We start from the raw sequence: 15,386 nt of genomic DNA on the forward strand, positions 1-15,386 counted from the left end.
GACCTAAATGTCAATAATTTATATTTCCAAGTTTTACCAAATTAAATCACTGTTTTAGGCCAAAAAATACAAGTTGGCTTTTTTTTGCAGTGTAATTGTATCAAAAACAATAAAGAGAAAGCTCTTGAGTTGGATGTTATTTTCTTGATGGCGTAGGCGTGATGATTCTGCCTTCAGGATGTCGACGAAACGTCTGACACTGGAGACAGAATAATCTAAGTTTGGACTTTAACAGCTTCCTAAAGTGTTTTTTCTGCATCGAGCTGACCTCGAACCTCCTCATCAAACTGACCCTCCAGCTCTTCACAAGCTGTCAACAACACACTCTGCTTTATTTGTTGGTTTGTTTTTTTCTGGAAGTGAGACAAGATGACTCAATTGACCTACTTTTGTGTCTTTATTTAAGCAACTGGCTTTCTGTCTAATGTTTGATAATAAGTGTTTAAAGTATGGTATTAACCCATAAGAACCCAGACCCAGTTATCCTTAAAAGGAAAATTATGGGGGATATACCACAAACTAAGTGGACCACATAGAACACATTTATGATGTTTTTAAAAAATACTTCCCCTAAATGTCAAAGATCTGTGATGTGACATATATGTTACATTGGGCGTTTATGGTATTTATGTTTAGGATATTTCTTATTTTAAAATAAAAAAAATAGACACATTTTCTGCTAACAGAAACACAAATTCGCCTTTTTGTTTGCAGCTCCACAAGATTTATCAAAATTGTGACATTAATAGTGCTGTTTAACAATAAATTATTTTTCAGATTTATTTTTAATTTAAAAAAGTAATAAATTAGTAATAAATAAAAACAAATAACCATTTGCCTTTTTGTTTGCATCTCCATAAATTGTCAAAATTGTGACTCTAATTTGTTCAGGAAACATGGTCAGAAAATGCAATACAGGACATTCTATAAACGGATAAGAATTGTTAAAAGGGTTTAAACTTAGCCTAGTAACAAAAAAATAAGCTTTTTGAAATTAGCTACTTTTTCACATTTCTATTCCCAGTCACAGCTACATTTTGGAGAAGTCACTTCCTGTTAAAGTCACATGACCACCACACCAGGGTGTTGAGTATACGTCACTTAGGGATTTAATGAGTTAATGTGAAGCATAAAGCTGAATATGGGAGATTATAGAAGATTTAAAGTGTTTGTTACACTGGTGTCACCATAGGTTCTTATGGGTTAAATCTGTACATTCTAGTTTTTCTACTGAAATGTCCTCTGAAGGCAGGTTATTATGCAGCTGGTTCACACAGTTGTGCAGGTGTTTGTTTTTTTTAGCATCTTTCTGCTCATAGTTTTGGTTTTCCTGCCAACAACTTGTCTGGTATTGGGTGATTATTTTCAATTTCAAAATCTGTCCAAACACGACTTGCTCAGCAGCAAAAGTTAGTGACTAGCGAATTTCCCTCAGGCATTGATGAAGAACAAAAAATAGCTAAAAATAGAGTAAATATTGGCCAGTAACATCACTCCACGTGAATGCTTGCATTGTTCTGCGTCTGCTGGACTTGAAAAAAATTGTTCAGGCTCTTCAGACGACGTAGTATAAAGACCGAAAAAGCAAAGCTTAAAAAACGCAGGACTATTTCTCAGGAGGCCGCTGTTTGTGTTCCCTGTGGAACTAAAAGTCAACATTGTAATTTTAAGTTACGATGCATCAACTTCTGTATTTTATGTCACTTTTTCACCAAAATAACGATCATTTTTCTTCCTGAACTTAATGGTGCCTCAATCTAACCAAGTAGTTCTGTGAAAACGTGTTTAACCCTCTAAACCTGAACATCTGAAATTAATGTTTCCTTTAAGTGAACGCAAAAGTTTCCATTAGCAAAAGTACCCTGCACGAAGCTTAAAATTGTGATATTTCTGTCAAAATCATTATTTTGTCATTCTTCGTCCCTCATTTAAAACGTCACCAAAAATAAACCGTTTGGAATAACTAGATCCTGATAAAAACATTAAATTCTGCGCTCTTCTGCGACACAGTGTCATGATTGATTTTACGGAAAAATATCCAAGGATTAAAACTATGACTATTTCACCAAAAATGATCATGTTTTGCAACATATGCTTGCATGACTCTTATGAGTGTTTTGTTTACAGCTTGTTCTGCATTCTGCAAAAAAGAGGTTAATTAATCCTCTGGAGTCCATCTATTGATCAGGGAGTTATGTTTTACCTACATTAACATAACTTTATTTATATATTAACAAGCTGAGCAAACCAATTTAAAGTGCTGTTTTGTGTGAATTATTCACATTTTTAGAGATTTTTAGAGTCTTTCAAATGCACAAAAACTGTATGTAAATAGACAAATGTATTGTTTTATTTTTTACATTATGCATTATCCAATATGTTTTACAACTTAGAACTGTTCTTAAATAGTATTTTGAAAGACAATCACAATTTTATCGGCCCTGTGGGTCCCTGGCAGCTGTACACTTTGACAAAATGAATAATCTGAGTTTGTGCTGAATAAATAATATCTTGCATGTGACATGAGGACAGTTTAAAAGCTTAAAAGCTGCAAAAATAAATGCACAGAAAATCTGCAAAATCCACCTAAGTCAATATTGACTCCAAAGGGTTAATGCAGCTTTAAACAATTGCATGTGCTTCTACTTTGGGCTCACTCACATATTTTGTTGTCTGTGAATAAACTCTAATATTTAAATGTTGTTTTCACAGCTTGCTTCCATTGCAGCAACAGTAACAATTTTAACAGTAAAAATATGAGAGCAGAAATAAAGTTGTCCTATCTTCAAAGTATAAAAATGCTGCTGTTTTGTGCCACCAAGCAACATCTTTCTGTGTCATTAATCAGTCCAAAAAGAGTACTGAGAGTACTGCAGGACAGTAAAAGTTACCTTTCCTTTTGTTAAGATTTGTTTAATCACGTAACTGCCCCGAGAGCAGCAGGAAGTCGCTGTTGAACCTGATTAAATGCAATTAGCATGAAGAGCAGAGGAGACGCTCTCATTATTTCTCATGTTAAGTCTCATAAAAGTTGCAAGTTGTTGCTGCTTAAAAAAGCTTTTGCTAATTATTCAAGGTAGCAAGTGCAAAACCATTCATGATGCTCATGTCAGATTTATTTTATCCAATTTATGATGATGCATAATAAGAGCAGCAATAATGCTTCACTGCTTCTTTATGAATAATTCTGCTGCTCACAAGGAACACGGTGCTCCCTGGTTAGGTAAAAATAGACCTGTTATCATCGAAAAAAACAGTGATATTCTGTCCCTGCTCGGAGTGGATGACTGTGTGAACTGTGTATATTAAACGCTGCCCACAGAAAGCATCTCAGTAAATAAAATTCTTCTCCTCATTCGCTTCCACTCTTTCTCTGAGAGTGAATGGCAGCTTTGTTTCAGCTGTCAGGATCAATTAAATCTTGCTCCCATAAACAAACATAACGGTGGAGAAAAGAGGAACAAGCTGCCCCTCAGCAGCCCCACAGAGGATGTACCGTCCAACATTTTCCAAATCCCAGATCCCTCGGATGCTCTCAACACGACACCAACACGTTACTTTGACTTGGCTTTCTGTTTGGGGGCGGGTGCAGCAGCGGGGGCAGCTTTTGGGGCGGGTGCAGGGGCAGGAGGGGGTCTCACTGACTCATACAGGCCCAGACACCTGCAACAAAACACAGCCATCAGAACAAAAAGATGCACATATACACTACCGGTCAAAAGTTTTAGAACACCCCAATTTTTCCAGTTTTTTATTGAAATTCAAGCAGTTCAAGTCAAATGAACAGCTTGAAAGGGTCCAAAGGTAAGTGGTGAACTGCCAGAGGTAAATAAAAAAAGGTAAGCTTAACCAAAACTGGAAAATAATGTACATTTCAGAATTATACAAGTACGGTAGGCCTTTTTCAGGGAACAAGAAATGGGTTAGCAACTTAACTCTATCAAATTCACATTTTATGTTGGACTAAAGGACTAAAAAAAGACACAAAATGACAAAAAAAAGACACCAAAAGACACAAAATGACTAAAAAAGACACAAAATGACCAAAAAAGACACAATATGACTTACAAAAAAAAAAAAAAAAAGTCATTTTGTGTCTTTTTTTAGTCATTTTGTGTCTTTTGGTGTCTTTTTTTTTGGTCATTTTGTGTCTTTTTTTGGTCATTTTATGTCTTTTTTTGGTCATTTTGTGTCTTTTTTTAGTCCTTTAGTCCAACATAAAATGTGATTTTGAATCTTTTTTTTACTTTCAAAACACTATCATGCTCAATAAAGAATTTTAAATGTTGCAAATGTGCATTCATTTCAGAGTACACTGAGACATTAAACTGCATCATTTTCAATTAAATTCTGGAAAAGTTGGTGTGTTCTAAAACTTTTGACCAGTAGTGTATTGTCAGCAAATGAAAGAGCATTATGCATTATACAAATGGCAGATTACTTACATGGTTTTGATTTTCTTTACAAATGCTTTGACCGCTCTGACCATCCGTCTTAACCGCAGCTGTCACACAAAAATGCACATACAGGTCAGTATAGTTTTTTCATTAATTATTCTTTTCGTACCAAAAAATAAATAAATAAACAACATAAACTAAAACAGCGTAGGCTAGATGCATATACATATTCATACACATACTCACATAGGCATCATTATACAGATGTACATAAACATATAAACATTTACACACATACAGTATTTAAAGCCCTATACATATACATGCATCTGCCCCGTTTTAAGTAATAAGATAGAAATAAGAACCAGTTAACTTAATATTCAATATACATTTCCCTATATCATTTTCGTTCGAAAAAAAAGGGAGTAGGCTGAAGTATAAAATACTTATCTAGGCCTCTCCCCTGATACTCAACACTTCAAAATAAGAAATTGTATCTCTATATATCAAAACATATCTGCAAAGTCATTTTCACAGTGGTGGAAGAAGTATTCAGATCCTTCACTGAGGTAAAAGTACTAATACACACTGTGAAATTACTCCACTACAAGTAAAAGTCCTGCATTCAAAACTTACTGAAGTAAAAGTACAAAAGTATCAGCATCAAAATGTACTTAAAGTATAAAAAGTATAAGTATACAGTATGCAGAATGTCTCCACTCAGATTGTTTTATATATTCCAAATATACAATTATTGCATTGTTATTTGGTGAATTTGTGTAGGCAGCATTTGGTAACGCTTTATATTAAGGTCCTTGTAATAACCATTAATTAACAAGTAATAAGGCCCTTGTAAGTCCGTACAAGATGCTTATTAACATTATTGTGTGTTTATAAGCTTATATAAGTGTTAATAATGGCATTACAAACACCCATGACCCACCCATTATGTCTTTGCCATGCCTTTATTAATCTTATTTTGTTTGCTTATTGATATTAAAATATACTTTATTGCTCATCTATTATAAGTTAACTATAAGTTAACTATGCTTTTTGCAACTACCGGATCTAAAGCAAGAACAATGCCTTATTACGTGTTAATTAATGGTTATTAAGGACCTTATTATAAGTGTTTTCCAGCATTTTAATGTAAAAAAAATTTAAACATGCATAGTCATTTAAAATTGATCATGTTTTTATTTAATCTCAACCTGAAAAGTAACTAAAGTTGTCAGCTAAATATAGTAAAAATTAGTAAAAAGTACAATATTTACCTCTAAATGTAGTGGAGTAGAAATATAAAGTAACATATCTGGAAATACTCATATTATGAGTATTTCCAGATATGTACTTAAGGACAGTATTTGAGTAAATGTACTTCGTTACATTCCACCACTGCATTTTCAAAATAGTTATTTTGTATTAAAATGTATCATTTTTTTGTAGTTCAGTGAAGGTTTTTGATTGTAAAAAAAACAAAAAACAAAATGAAACTCTCACCTGCTGCTTTTTGTACAACAGAGGAAGGGAGAAAACAATAATCACAGCTGTGAAACAAAGACAAAGCAGAAGAGATTTCAGTATTATGGAATAATTTTTATTCTATTTTGACTTTAACTTTTGACATTGTGTCCTTTCTGTCTTCAAACCATGTCCATCAACTTTCCTTAACTTTTACAGTCACTTTTGTATGCCTTAAATTAACCACATCATGGAAAAAATAGTCATTTTAGAGAAATGTACTGTATCACTTTTATCATCATTAAGTGAAAATGCCATACAAAAAAAGGAAATTACTTTTATTACAAATATTTACCATAAAATAAAAGTTAAAATCTGTAAATGAATGTAATGGGATTCTAGCGGTAACCTCACCTAGCGGTAACCTCACCTAGCGGTAACCTCACCTAGTGGTAACCTCACCTAGTGGTAAGCTCACCTAGCGGTAAGCTCACCTAGAGGTAACCTCACCTAGAGGTAACCTCACCTAGGGGTAACCTCACCTAGCGGTAACCTCACCTAGAGGTAACCTCACCTAGGGGTAACCTCACCTAGCGGTAACCTCACCTAGGGGTAACCTCACCTAGGGGTAACCTCACCTTGAGGTAACCTCACCTAGCTGTAACCTCACCTAGAGGGAACCTCACCTAGTGGGAACCTCACCTAGCGGTAACCTCACGTAGCGGTAACCTCACCTAGCGGTAACCTCACCTAGTGGTAACCTCACCTAGAGGGAACCTCACCTAGTGGGAACCTCACCTAGTGGTAACCTCACCTAGCAGTAACCTCACCTAGCGGTAACCTCACCTAGCGGTAACCTCACCTAGTGGTAACCTCACCTAGTGGTAACCTCACCTAGAGGTAACCTCCCCTAGCGGTATCCTCACCTAGCGGTACCCTCACCTAGAGGTAACCTCACCTAGCGGTAACCTCACCTAGTGGGAACCTCACCTAGTGGTAACCTCACCTAGCAGTAACCTCACCTAGCGGTAACCTCACCTAGCGGTAACCTCACCTAGTGGTAACCTCACCTAGTGGTAACCTCACCTAGAGGTAACCTCCCCTAGCGGTATCCTCACCTAGCGGTACCCTCACCTAGAGGTAACCTCACCTAGCGGTAACCTCACCTAGAGGCAACCTCACCTAGTGGTAACCTCACCTAGTGGTAACCTCACCTAGCGGTAACCTCACCTAGAGGTAACCTCACCTAGGGGTAACCTCACCTAGCGGTAACCTCACCTAGGGGTAACCTCACCTAGGGGTAACCTCACCTTGAGGTAACCTCACCTAGCTGTAACCTCACCTAGAGGGAACCTCACCTAGTGGGAACCTCACCTAGCGGTAACCTCACGTAGCGGTAACCTCACCTAGCGGTAACCTCACCTAGTGGTAACCTCACCTAGAGGGAACCTCACCTAGTGGGAACCTCACCTAGTGGTAACCTCACCTAGCAGTAACCTCACCTAGCGGTAACCTCACCTAGCGGTAACCTCACCTAGTGGTAACCTCACCTAGTGGTAACCTCACCTAGAGGTAACCTCCCCTAGCGGTATCCTCACCTAGCGGTACCCTCACCTAGAGGTAACCTCACCTAGCGGTAACCTCACCTAGAGGTAACCTCACCTAGGGGTAACCTCACCTAGCGGTAACCTCACCTAGGGGTAACCTCACCTAGGGGTAACCTCACCTTGCGGCAACCTCACCTAGCGTTAACCTCACCTAGTGGTAACCTCACCTAGGGGTAACCTCACCTAGTGGTAACCTCACCTAGTGGTAACCTCACCTAGAGGTAACCTCACCTAGGGGTAACCTCACCTAGCGGTAACCTCACCTAGGGGTAACCTCACCTAGCGGTAACCTCACCTAGGGGTAACCTCACCTTGAGGTAACCTCACCTAGCTGTAACCTCACCTAGAGGGAACCTCACCTAGTGGGAACCTCACCTAGCGGTAACCTCACGTAGCGGTAACCTCACCTAGCGGTAACCTCACCTAGTGGTAACCTCACCTAGAGGGAACCTCACCTAGTGGGAACCTCACCTAGTGGTAACCTCACCTAGCAGTAACCTCACCTAGCGGTAACCTCACCTAGCGGTAACCTCACCTAGTGGTAACCTCACCTAGTGGTAACCTCACCTAGAGGTAACCTCCCCTAGCGGTATCCTCACCTAGCGGTACCCTCACCTAGAGGTAACCTCACCTAGCGGTAACCTCACCTAGAGGCAACCTCACCTAGTGGTAACCTCACCTAGTGGTAACCTCACCTAGCGGTAACCTCACCTAGGGGTAACCTCACCTAGCGGTAACCTCGCCTAGAGGTAACCTCACCTAGCGGTAACCTCACCTAGAGGTAACCTCACCTAGTGGTAACCTCGCCTAGCGGTAACCTCACCTAGCGGTAACCTCACCTAGTGGTAACCTCACCTAGCGGTAACCTCACGTTGCGGTAACCTCACCTAGTGGTAACCTTACCTAGTGGTAACCTCACCTAGGGGTAACCTCAACTAGCGGTAACCTCACCTAGAGGTAACCTCACCTAGGGGCAACCTCACCTAGTGGTAACCTCACCTAGGGGCAACCTCACCTAGTGGTAACCTCACCTTGCGGTAACCTCACCTAGGGGTAACCTCACCTAGGGGTAACCTCAACTAGCGGTAACCTCACCTAGAGGTAACCTCACCTAGGGGCAACCTCACTTAGTGGTAACCTCACCTTGCGGTAACCTCACCTAGGGGTAACCTCACCTAGAGGTAACCTCAACTAGCGGTAACCTCACCTAGAGGTAACCTCACCTAGGGGCAACCTCACCTAGTGGTAACCTCACCTTGCGGTAACCTCACCTAGGGGTAACCTCACCTAGAGGTAACCTCACCTAGTGGTAACCTCACCTTGCGGTAACCTCACCTAGGGGTAACCTCACCTAGAGGTAACCTCACCTAGTGGTAACCTCACCTAGTGGTAACCTCACCTTGCGGTAACCTCACCTAGGGGTAACCTCACCTAGTGGTAACCTCACCTTGCGGGAGACGAAAATGCTGAATATCTCAAAAAGAAAAAGAGAGGGTACCATGAAAGTCACATTGACTTCGGACAATGGACAATGGGGGGGCGGGGGGTCGCCAAAGTTTACAATGGTAAAAATGTGGGACCCTCAAGAAAAAGGTTGGGAACCACTGATCTACAGTCTCAAAACACTCACAAGTCATTTTTGCATGAAGAACTCACCCGTTATCACCAGAGTCAGTCCGCTGGTTTCTACACCAACATAGGCCAGCAGATACAGCAGCAGAGCAAACTAAGAAAACAAAGAGAGAGAAAATTAAGCATTGTTAATTAATGCAATTGTGATGCAATAATAAAGTTTAAACAAATAGTTCCAGTAATGGGAAGGCGATAATTATACTGCCAGTCACACTGAGAATCAACACCCCAACTGTGCAGCTCTAAGTTGGTTTAACCCTCTTTAACTCCTACAAGCTGTTTCATGATGGCTTTTACATTTTACTCACTGTGGTCTTGTAGACTTTTCCAAGTGCCCAAGTGCCACAAATATAGGAAAGTAAAAATTGGTCTCCATATATTGCACATTTTGAACAATTTGCATTTCTCCTGTCCTCTCCTCTCTGCTCTGTGTAAGCAGATTTTCGGTGAATATTTGTCACGTGACGTAACAGGATCTAGTTATTCCAAAAGGCTTATTTTTGGCGACATTTTAAATGAAACATGTAGAATAAAATGATTTTGACAGAGATATCACAATTTTAAGCTTCATTTGGTTACTTTTTCTACACTTTTTGTAACCTTTGATCCATACAAGGTCTGAAAAATTCAAATTCCATCGATAATGCCTGAGAACAACGTTTCAGAGGGTTAAAACTCACAACCATGTGCCCATACAAGTTGATAATCTACCTTCCATTAATCATTCAGCTTTTATGTTTTATGAATCAGTTTTGTGTTCATACGCAGTGGCGGTTCTACACAGGGGCCTCCAGGGGCCACTGCCCCTGTGAAGAAGCCCTGGGCCCCTGCTGTGGCCCCTGCGTCAAATTAATAATAAAATGATGAAAAACTATGAACGACAGAACAATTCTTACCTATTTTTTGTTCAAACAATATCTCATTGTACACAAAAGGAACCCAGAGTGTGTACATTGTTTCATAGTTTAATTGTTCAATAAAAGCTTGTGTATTTATAAAATAAGATCATTATTACTGTCCTGCACTTCCAAAATATAAAAAAGTAAAATGTTATTGTTGTACAAAAATAATTGTTATTGTTGGTGAGTCTCATTGTTTAAATCAATGTATTTATATCTTCCAAATATACTTAAATAAGATGTTTAAATAAGCTAAAATAAAGGTTTTGAATGCTTAAATATCATCTTTGCTGTTTTTAATGTGCCCCTCTGATTAAACACTGGCCCCTCCTTGGCCCCCACAGGAACACTGGTCTAGAACCACCACTGTTCAAACTGTACATCAGTAGTTCTCAACCTTTTTGAGTCACGACCCCCTATTTAATATGCATATTGTCCGCGACCCCGCTCACTGAACAGAATCTCACATGCACAGTTCAGATCATACGAAAAAGAAACAAAATGACAAAAAAAAGACACAAAATTACTAAAAAAAGACACAAAATGACCAGAAAAGACACAAAATGACCCAAAAAATAAACAAAATGACCAAAAAAAAAGGCACAAAATGACCAAAAAAAGACACAACAACCAAAAAGGAAACAAAATTACCAAAAAAAGACACAAATTGACTACAAAATGATCCAAAAAAGACACAAAAAGACAAAAAAAAAGGCACAAAATGACCAAAAAAAGACACAGCAACCAAAAAGGAAACAAAATTACCAAAAAAAGACACAAATTGGCCACAAAATGATCCAAAAAAGACACAAAATGACCAAAAAAGACACAAAATGGCCCAAAAAAGACACAAAATGACCAAAAAGACCAAAAAAAGACACAAAATGACCAAAAAGACCAAAAAAATAGACACAAAATGACCCAAAAAAGACACAAAATGACCAAAAAGACCAAAAAAATAGACACAAAATGACCCAGAAAAGACACAAAATGACCAAAAAAAAGACATTACATGACCAAAAAGACCCCCAGAAATCATCTCGCGACCCCAATTGGGGTCCCGACCCCAAGGTTAAGAATAGCTGCTGTACATTATTAGGTCATTATTTCATCCAACCTTAATGGAGTCAACAACGCTTTCGATGAAAATGAGTCGTTTGATCTCTGTGAGGGCGAATGCGATCAGCAGCACCACCTGCTCCACCAGCATCACCGTCTCCTTATCTGTCAGAGAGCTGTCTGGGTCCAGATACGACCTGAGGACACGAACCAAACAATCAGGACCTACATTTAGCCACAAGTGCTACATGATTGAAATTATCGACCCATTGAGAGCCGTAGATGGAAAAACACACTAGAGAAGTGTAACTGAGCAGACTGACTGGAAGGGGTGGACCCCGGGGTTCCAGCGCAGCAGCTCCAGCAGTTTATAGTAGAGGCGGAGGCCGAAGGTGACGGACATGACGCCCAGCAGGACGTGGGAGACGACGGTGAGGGCGCTGAGCTGGAACAGACTGGCCAGACTGACCACCAGCCCCGTGAACACCACGCCGGTCCTCCTCATCGGCCGCCAATACACCAGATCCACAACTACACAGAGAAGGGCAAGGACAAGGACCTTAATATAAAGCGTTACCGAATGTATAATCGTTACTGCCACACTATTATTAACACTTTTTTTTTGTTTTTTATTAACTTGTATTATTCTTATTATTGCTATTATTATTTTAGCTCTTAAATATTTTTATAATATATTATATATCATATTATTTTATTTATAATAATTTTATATTGTTACTATTTATTGTTACATATTATATTATATATTATATATTGTACTATTATATATATATATATATATATATATATATATATATATATATATCATCATATCATCAGTATAATTACCATCATCTTGCCAACCTACCAACTGATCTTCTTTTTTTAACTCCTTAAGTGTCCTTGTTCTATTCTGTGTTTTTTTCTATTGTTGTTTATTGTTATTGTCGTTTATCTATCTATCTATCTATCTATCTATCTATCTATCTATCTATCTATCTATCTATCTATCTATCTATCTATCTATCTATCTATCTATCTATCTATCTATCATGAATAAATATCTTAGTTAACACTAACACCATTGGTGACTACTGGACACAATTTGATTTACTAATGTTAATAAATATACCCTAACTGTAACGTTTAACCCTAAAAATAAATAAATAAATAAATAATTCACATGGTTTTTTTTGTGGAAAACAAAAAGACAGAAAGTGGGTAGCTGGGGTTTTTTTTTGTTTGTACTTGGGGTGCTTCAAAAAATGTAATAAAAAAGAATGCAATTATTTACAAAATCCTTTGCGACCAACATGCTTAATCAGAATGAATCATTTTCTGAATTTGATGCATTCTGTTGTTTTATTCACATTTTACAGTGCATCTGAACTTTTATGAAATCTGGGTTGTACATGTTTTAATGAGATAATTACCTTGAGATTAACATTAGAAGGCTCACTTAATGTTTTAGTGTGTAGGGATCTTAAATTATACTGTGACTCACAGCATGATTATTGCTTTATTTATTATTAATTCAGAAATGTGCTAAGTGCATTATTAAAAGCAACACATTCAAGCTGATGCATCTTTTTTCCTTAAATATTTTTCGGCTTTTTTTGGCAGCAAAGAAGATGAACAAAAAGTACCTCTGCGGAGGATGTCCTTGATTTGAATACGAGGCAAGATTTTCTCGTAAAGGAGCCGAACTGTATGAATATATATGAACTGTAAGCTGACATTGTGAAGATAAAATACTGAATACAACCAAATAATGCTGGGGGGTTTTCTTGCAGCATTTATATAGGTCGCTGGCATATTTAATGATTTAGTTGTTGTCACAGCTCTTACAAAATCTTAAAATCTATATTTTTAGAGTTATTTCCTGTCCATTTTTCCTCCTGTATTAGTAAAGCTTCCCTGACACAGAGGGAAAAATATGTGTCCCATTTCTGTCAACAGCAGCAGGTTTGTTTGTAATAAACAGAAGAAGATGGAGGAGGAACTGGGTCGTTTGAATAAAGGTGTTAGAACCACGCAGACCTACTGCTGGCATCACTTCTTTACAAACAGATATTAAACTATGTGAACGCAGGTTTGAGGCTCTTTAAAACCCTGCTGCCATCTATCTAAGTCAGCGGTTCCCAACCTTTTATCTTAACCCTCTGAACCCTGTAAAATATATGTTTACTTCAGAAGATCACCAAAAATACACACTGCAAAAAAGCCAACTTGTATTTTTTGGCCTAAAACAGTGATTTAAGTTGGTAAAACTTGGAAATATAAATTATTGACATTTAGGGCAATAATGTAAGTTAGCACAACAAAGGAAGCCAGTTGTCTGCTCAAAGTTGTTGTTGTTACTTATATCTTTAAGTTGGGGTTCACAACAAGGGACAATAGTTCTGATAACTCTTATTACTTTGTTGTGAATTGCGGGAAACCGCTGAAATTCGGTCATTAGTGAAAGCTAGCGGCTAACTGATGCTAGCAGCTAACTGATGCTAGCGGCACTGCTTGTTACAGCTACAAGAGTAGCCATTAGCGTATTAATGCTAACTTAAAATTGTGGTCACAACATTAGCTGACATTTCATAGCGGCGTTACAATCGTGCCAATTCAGCACATTGCAGAAGTTAGCATAAGTAAGGATTAAAAGTTATTACAATGTAAAATTATGAGTTCAAAAATCTGAATTCAGAGTTGAGCAAACTCAAAAACAAAACTTAAAATATTTAGTTTAAATCACTGTTTTAGGCCAAAAAATACAAGTTGGCTTTTTTGCAGTGAGGAAAACATCAATCATTTATACTTATTGGACAATTTGGACCTTTAAGAATGAAACAAACAAACAAACATTCAATCAGCGACAGAGTCTCATTTAGTCCAGTCCCATCTGTCCAACAAATGACAGACATGCAGGACTCAGTATTTGACTGGTCATCCTGTCTGTGTTCACACCGCCCAGCGGAGGGAAAATGAATAAATTCTCTGTTCTTCCTCCACCTGACAGCTGGACTCTGACCAGCTCCCTGTCTGCTCTCATTCACTGTTCTTAAAGCTGTCACACCATGTTTTTTCTTACGTTTGGTGGCCATTTCGGCGATGATTCCTGCTTGCTTTCCTCCCTTCCTTGTGCTTCCACTGTTGGCTCTCACTGCAGGCTTTTTTTGGCCACCCCAGCTCCGTCAGCAGTATAAGGCCTGGCTGGCCTAATTTTATCCTGTATTGGATACCCCCTGTTTGGATTCACACACACACACACACACACACACACACACACACACACACACACACACACACTCACTTTGGGAACCTGAGACATCAGCATGTACATGTCCCTCAGCTCTCAGAGGCTCTCTTGGTTCCTCATGCTGTCCGAGGCCACCCTGCACCCTGAGGTCTCCACATTCAGCCGTCAGTCAGAAACAGCCTTTAATGTAAAATTCATCACCAATCAAGATTAATAAAAACATGATCAAGTGTCAGCAGGCTGTTCTCTCCTCCAGCATTCATGACAAACTAATGACTCAGATATTACCCAAGTTACAGGATAGCAGTCTACTGTGTGTTACATTATTATTATTATTATTATTATTATTATTATTATTATTATTATTATTATTATATTTTAACAACCAATTGCATTATTATATATTATTTGTCTTTTTTTCCTTGTCTATTTTGTCTTGCTTTAACTTAATTATCATCATTATATTATTATTATTATTATTGATATTATTATTATTATTATTATTATTATTATTATTGTACACATTTTTTTTACTATTTTATACCATTATTTAATATACATTTTTTTTGTTTATTTCAGTTTTCTCTAGCCTTTACTTTTTATTATTATTATCATTATTATTATTATTATTATTATTATTATTATTATTATTATTATTATTATTATTATTATATTTTAACTACCAATTGCATTATTATATACTATTTGTCTTTTTTTCCTTGTCTATTTTGTCTTGCTTTTACTTAATTATCATCATTATATTATTATTATTATTATCATTATTATTGTATAAAAATTTTTTTTACCATTTTATACCATTATTTAATATACTTTTTTTTTGTTTATTTCAGTTTTGCCTAGCCTTTACTTTTTATTATGATTATGATTATTATTTTGTTGTTGTTGTTGTTGTTGTTGTTATTATTATTATTATTATCATTATATTTTAACTACCAATTGCACTATTATATATTATTTGTCTTTTTTTCCTTGTCTATTTTATCTTGCTTTTAATTATAATCATTATATTATTATATTATTTTTATTATTATTATTGTGTACATTTTTTTTACCATTTTAT

At 37.3% G+C, this 15,386-nt stretch overlaps 1 protein-coding gene across 1 annotated transcript; it reads right to left on the reverse strand.

Moving 5' to 3' along the window:
- Positions 1–795: 795 nt before the first annotated feature.
- rtn2b (reticulon 2b) lies at positions 796–14,150 on the reverse strand. Its single transcript, XM_059351108.1, has 7 exons — positions 14,064–14,150; positions 11,379–11,614; positions 11,114–11,252; positions 9,122–9,191; positions 5,898–5,944; positions 4,446–4,504; positions 796–3,663 (listed from the first exon to the last, which is right to left on the reverse strand). The coding sequence occupies exons 1-7, from the start codon at positions 14,148–14,150 to the stop codon at positions 3,555–3,557; spliced, it is 747 nt and encodes a 248-aa protein (XP_059207091.1). The 3' UTR covers positions 796–3,554.
- Between the last annotated feature and the right edge of the window lie 1,236 nt (positions 14,151–15,386).

The sequence above is a fragment of the Centropristis striata genome, chromosome 15, assembly GCF_030273125.1.
Source record: "Centropristis striata isolate RG_2023a ecotype Rhode Island chromosome 15, C.striata_1.0, whole genome shotgun sequence".
Lineage (NCBI taxonomy): Eukaryota > Metazoa > Chordata > Actinopteri > Perciformes > Serranidae > Centropristis > Centropristis striata.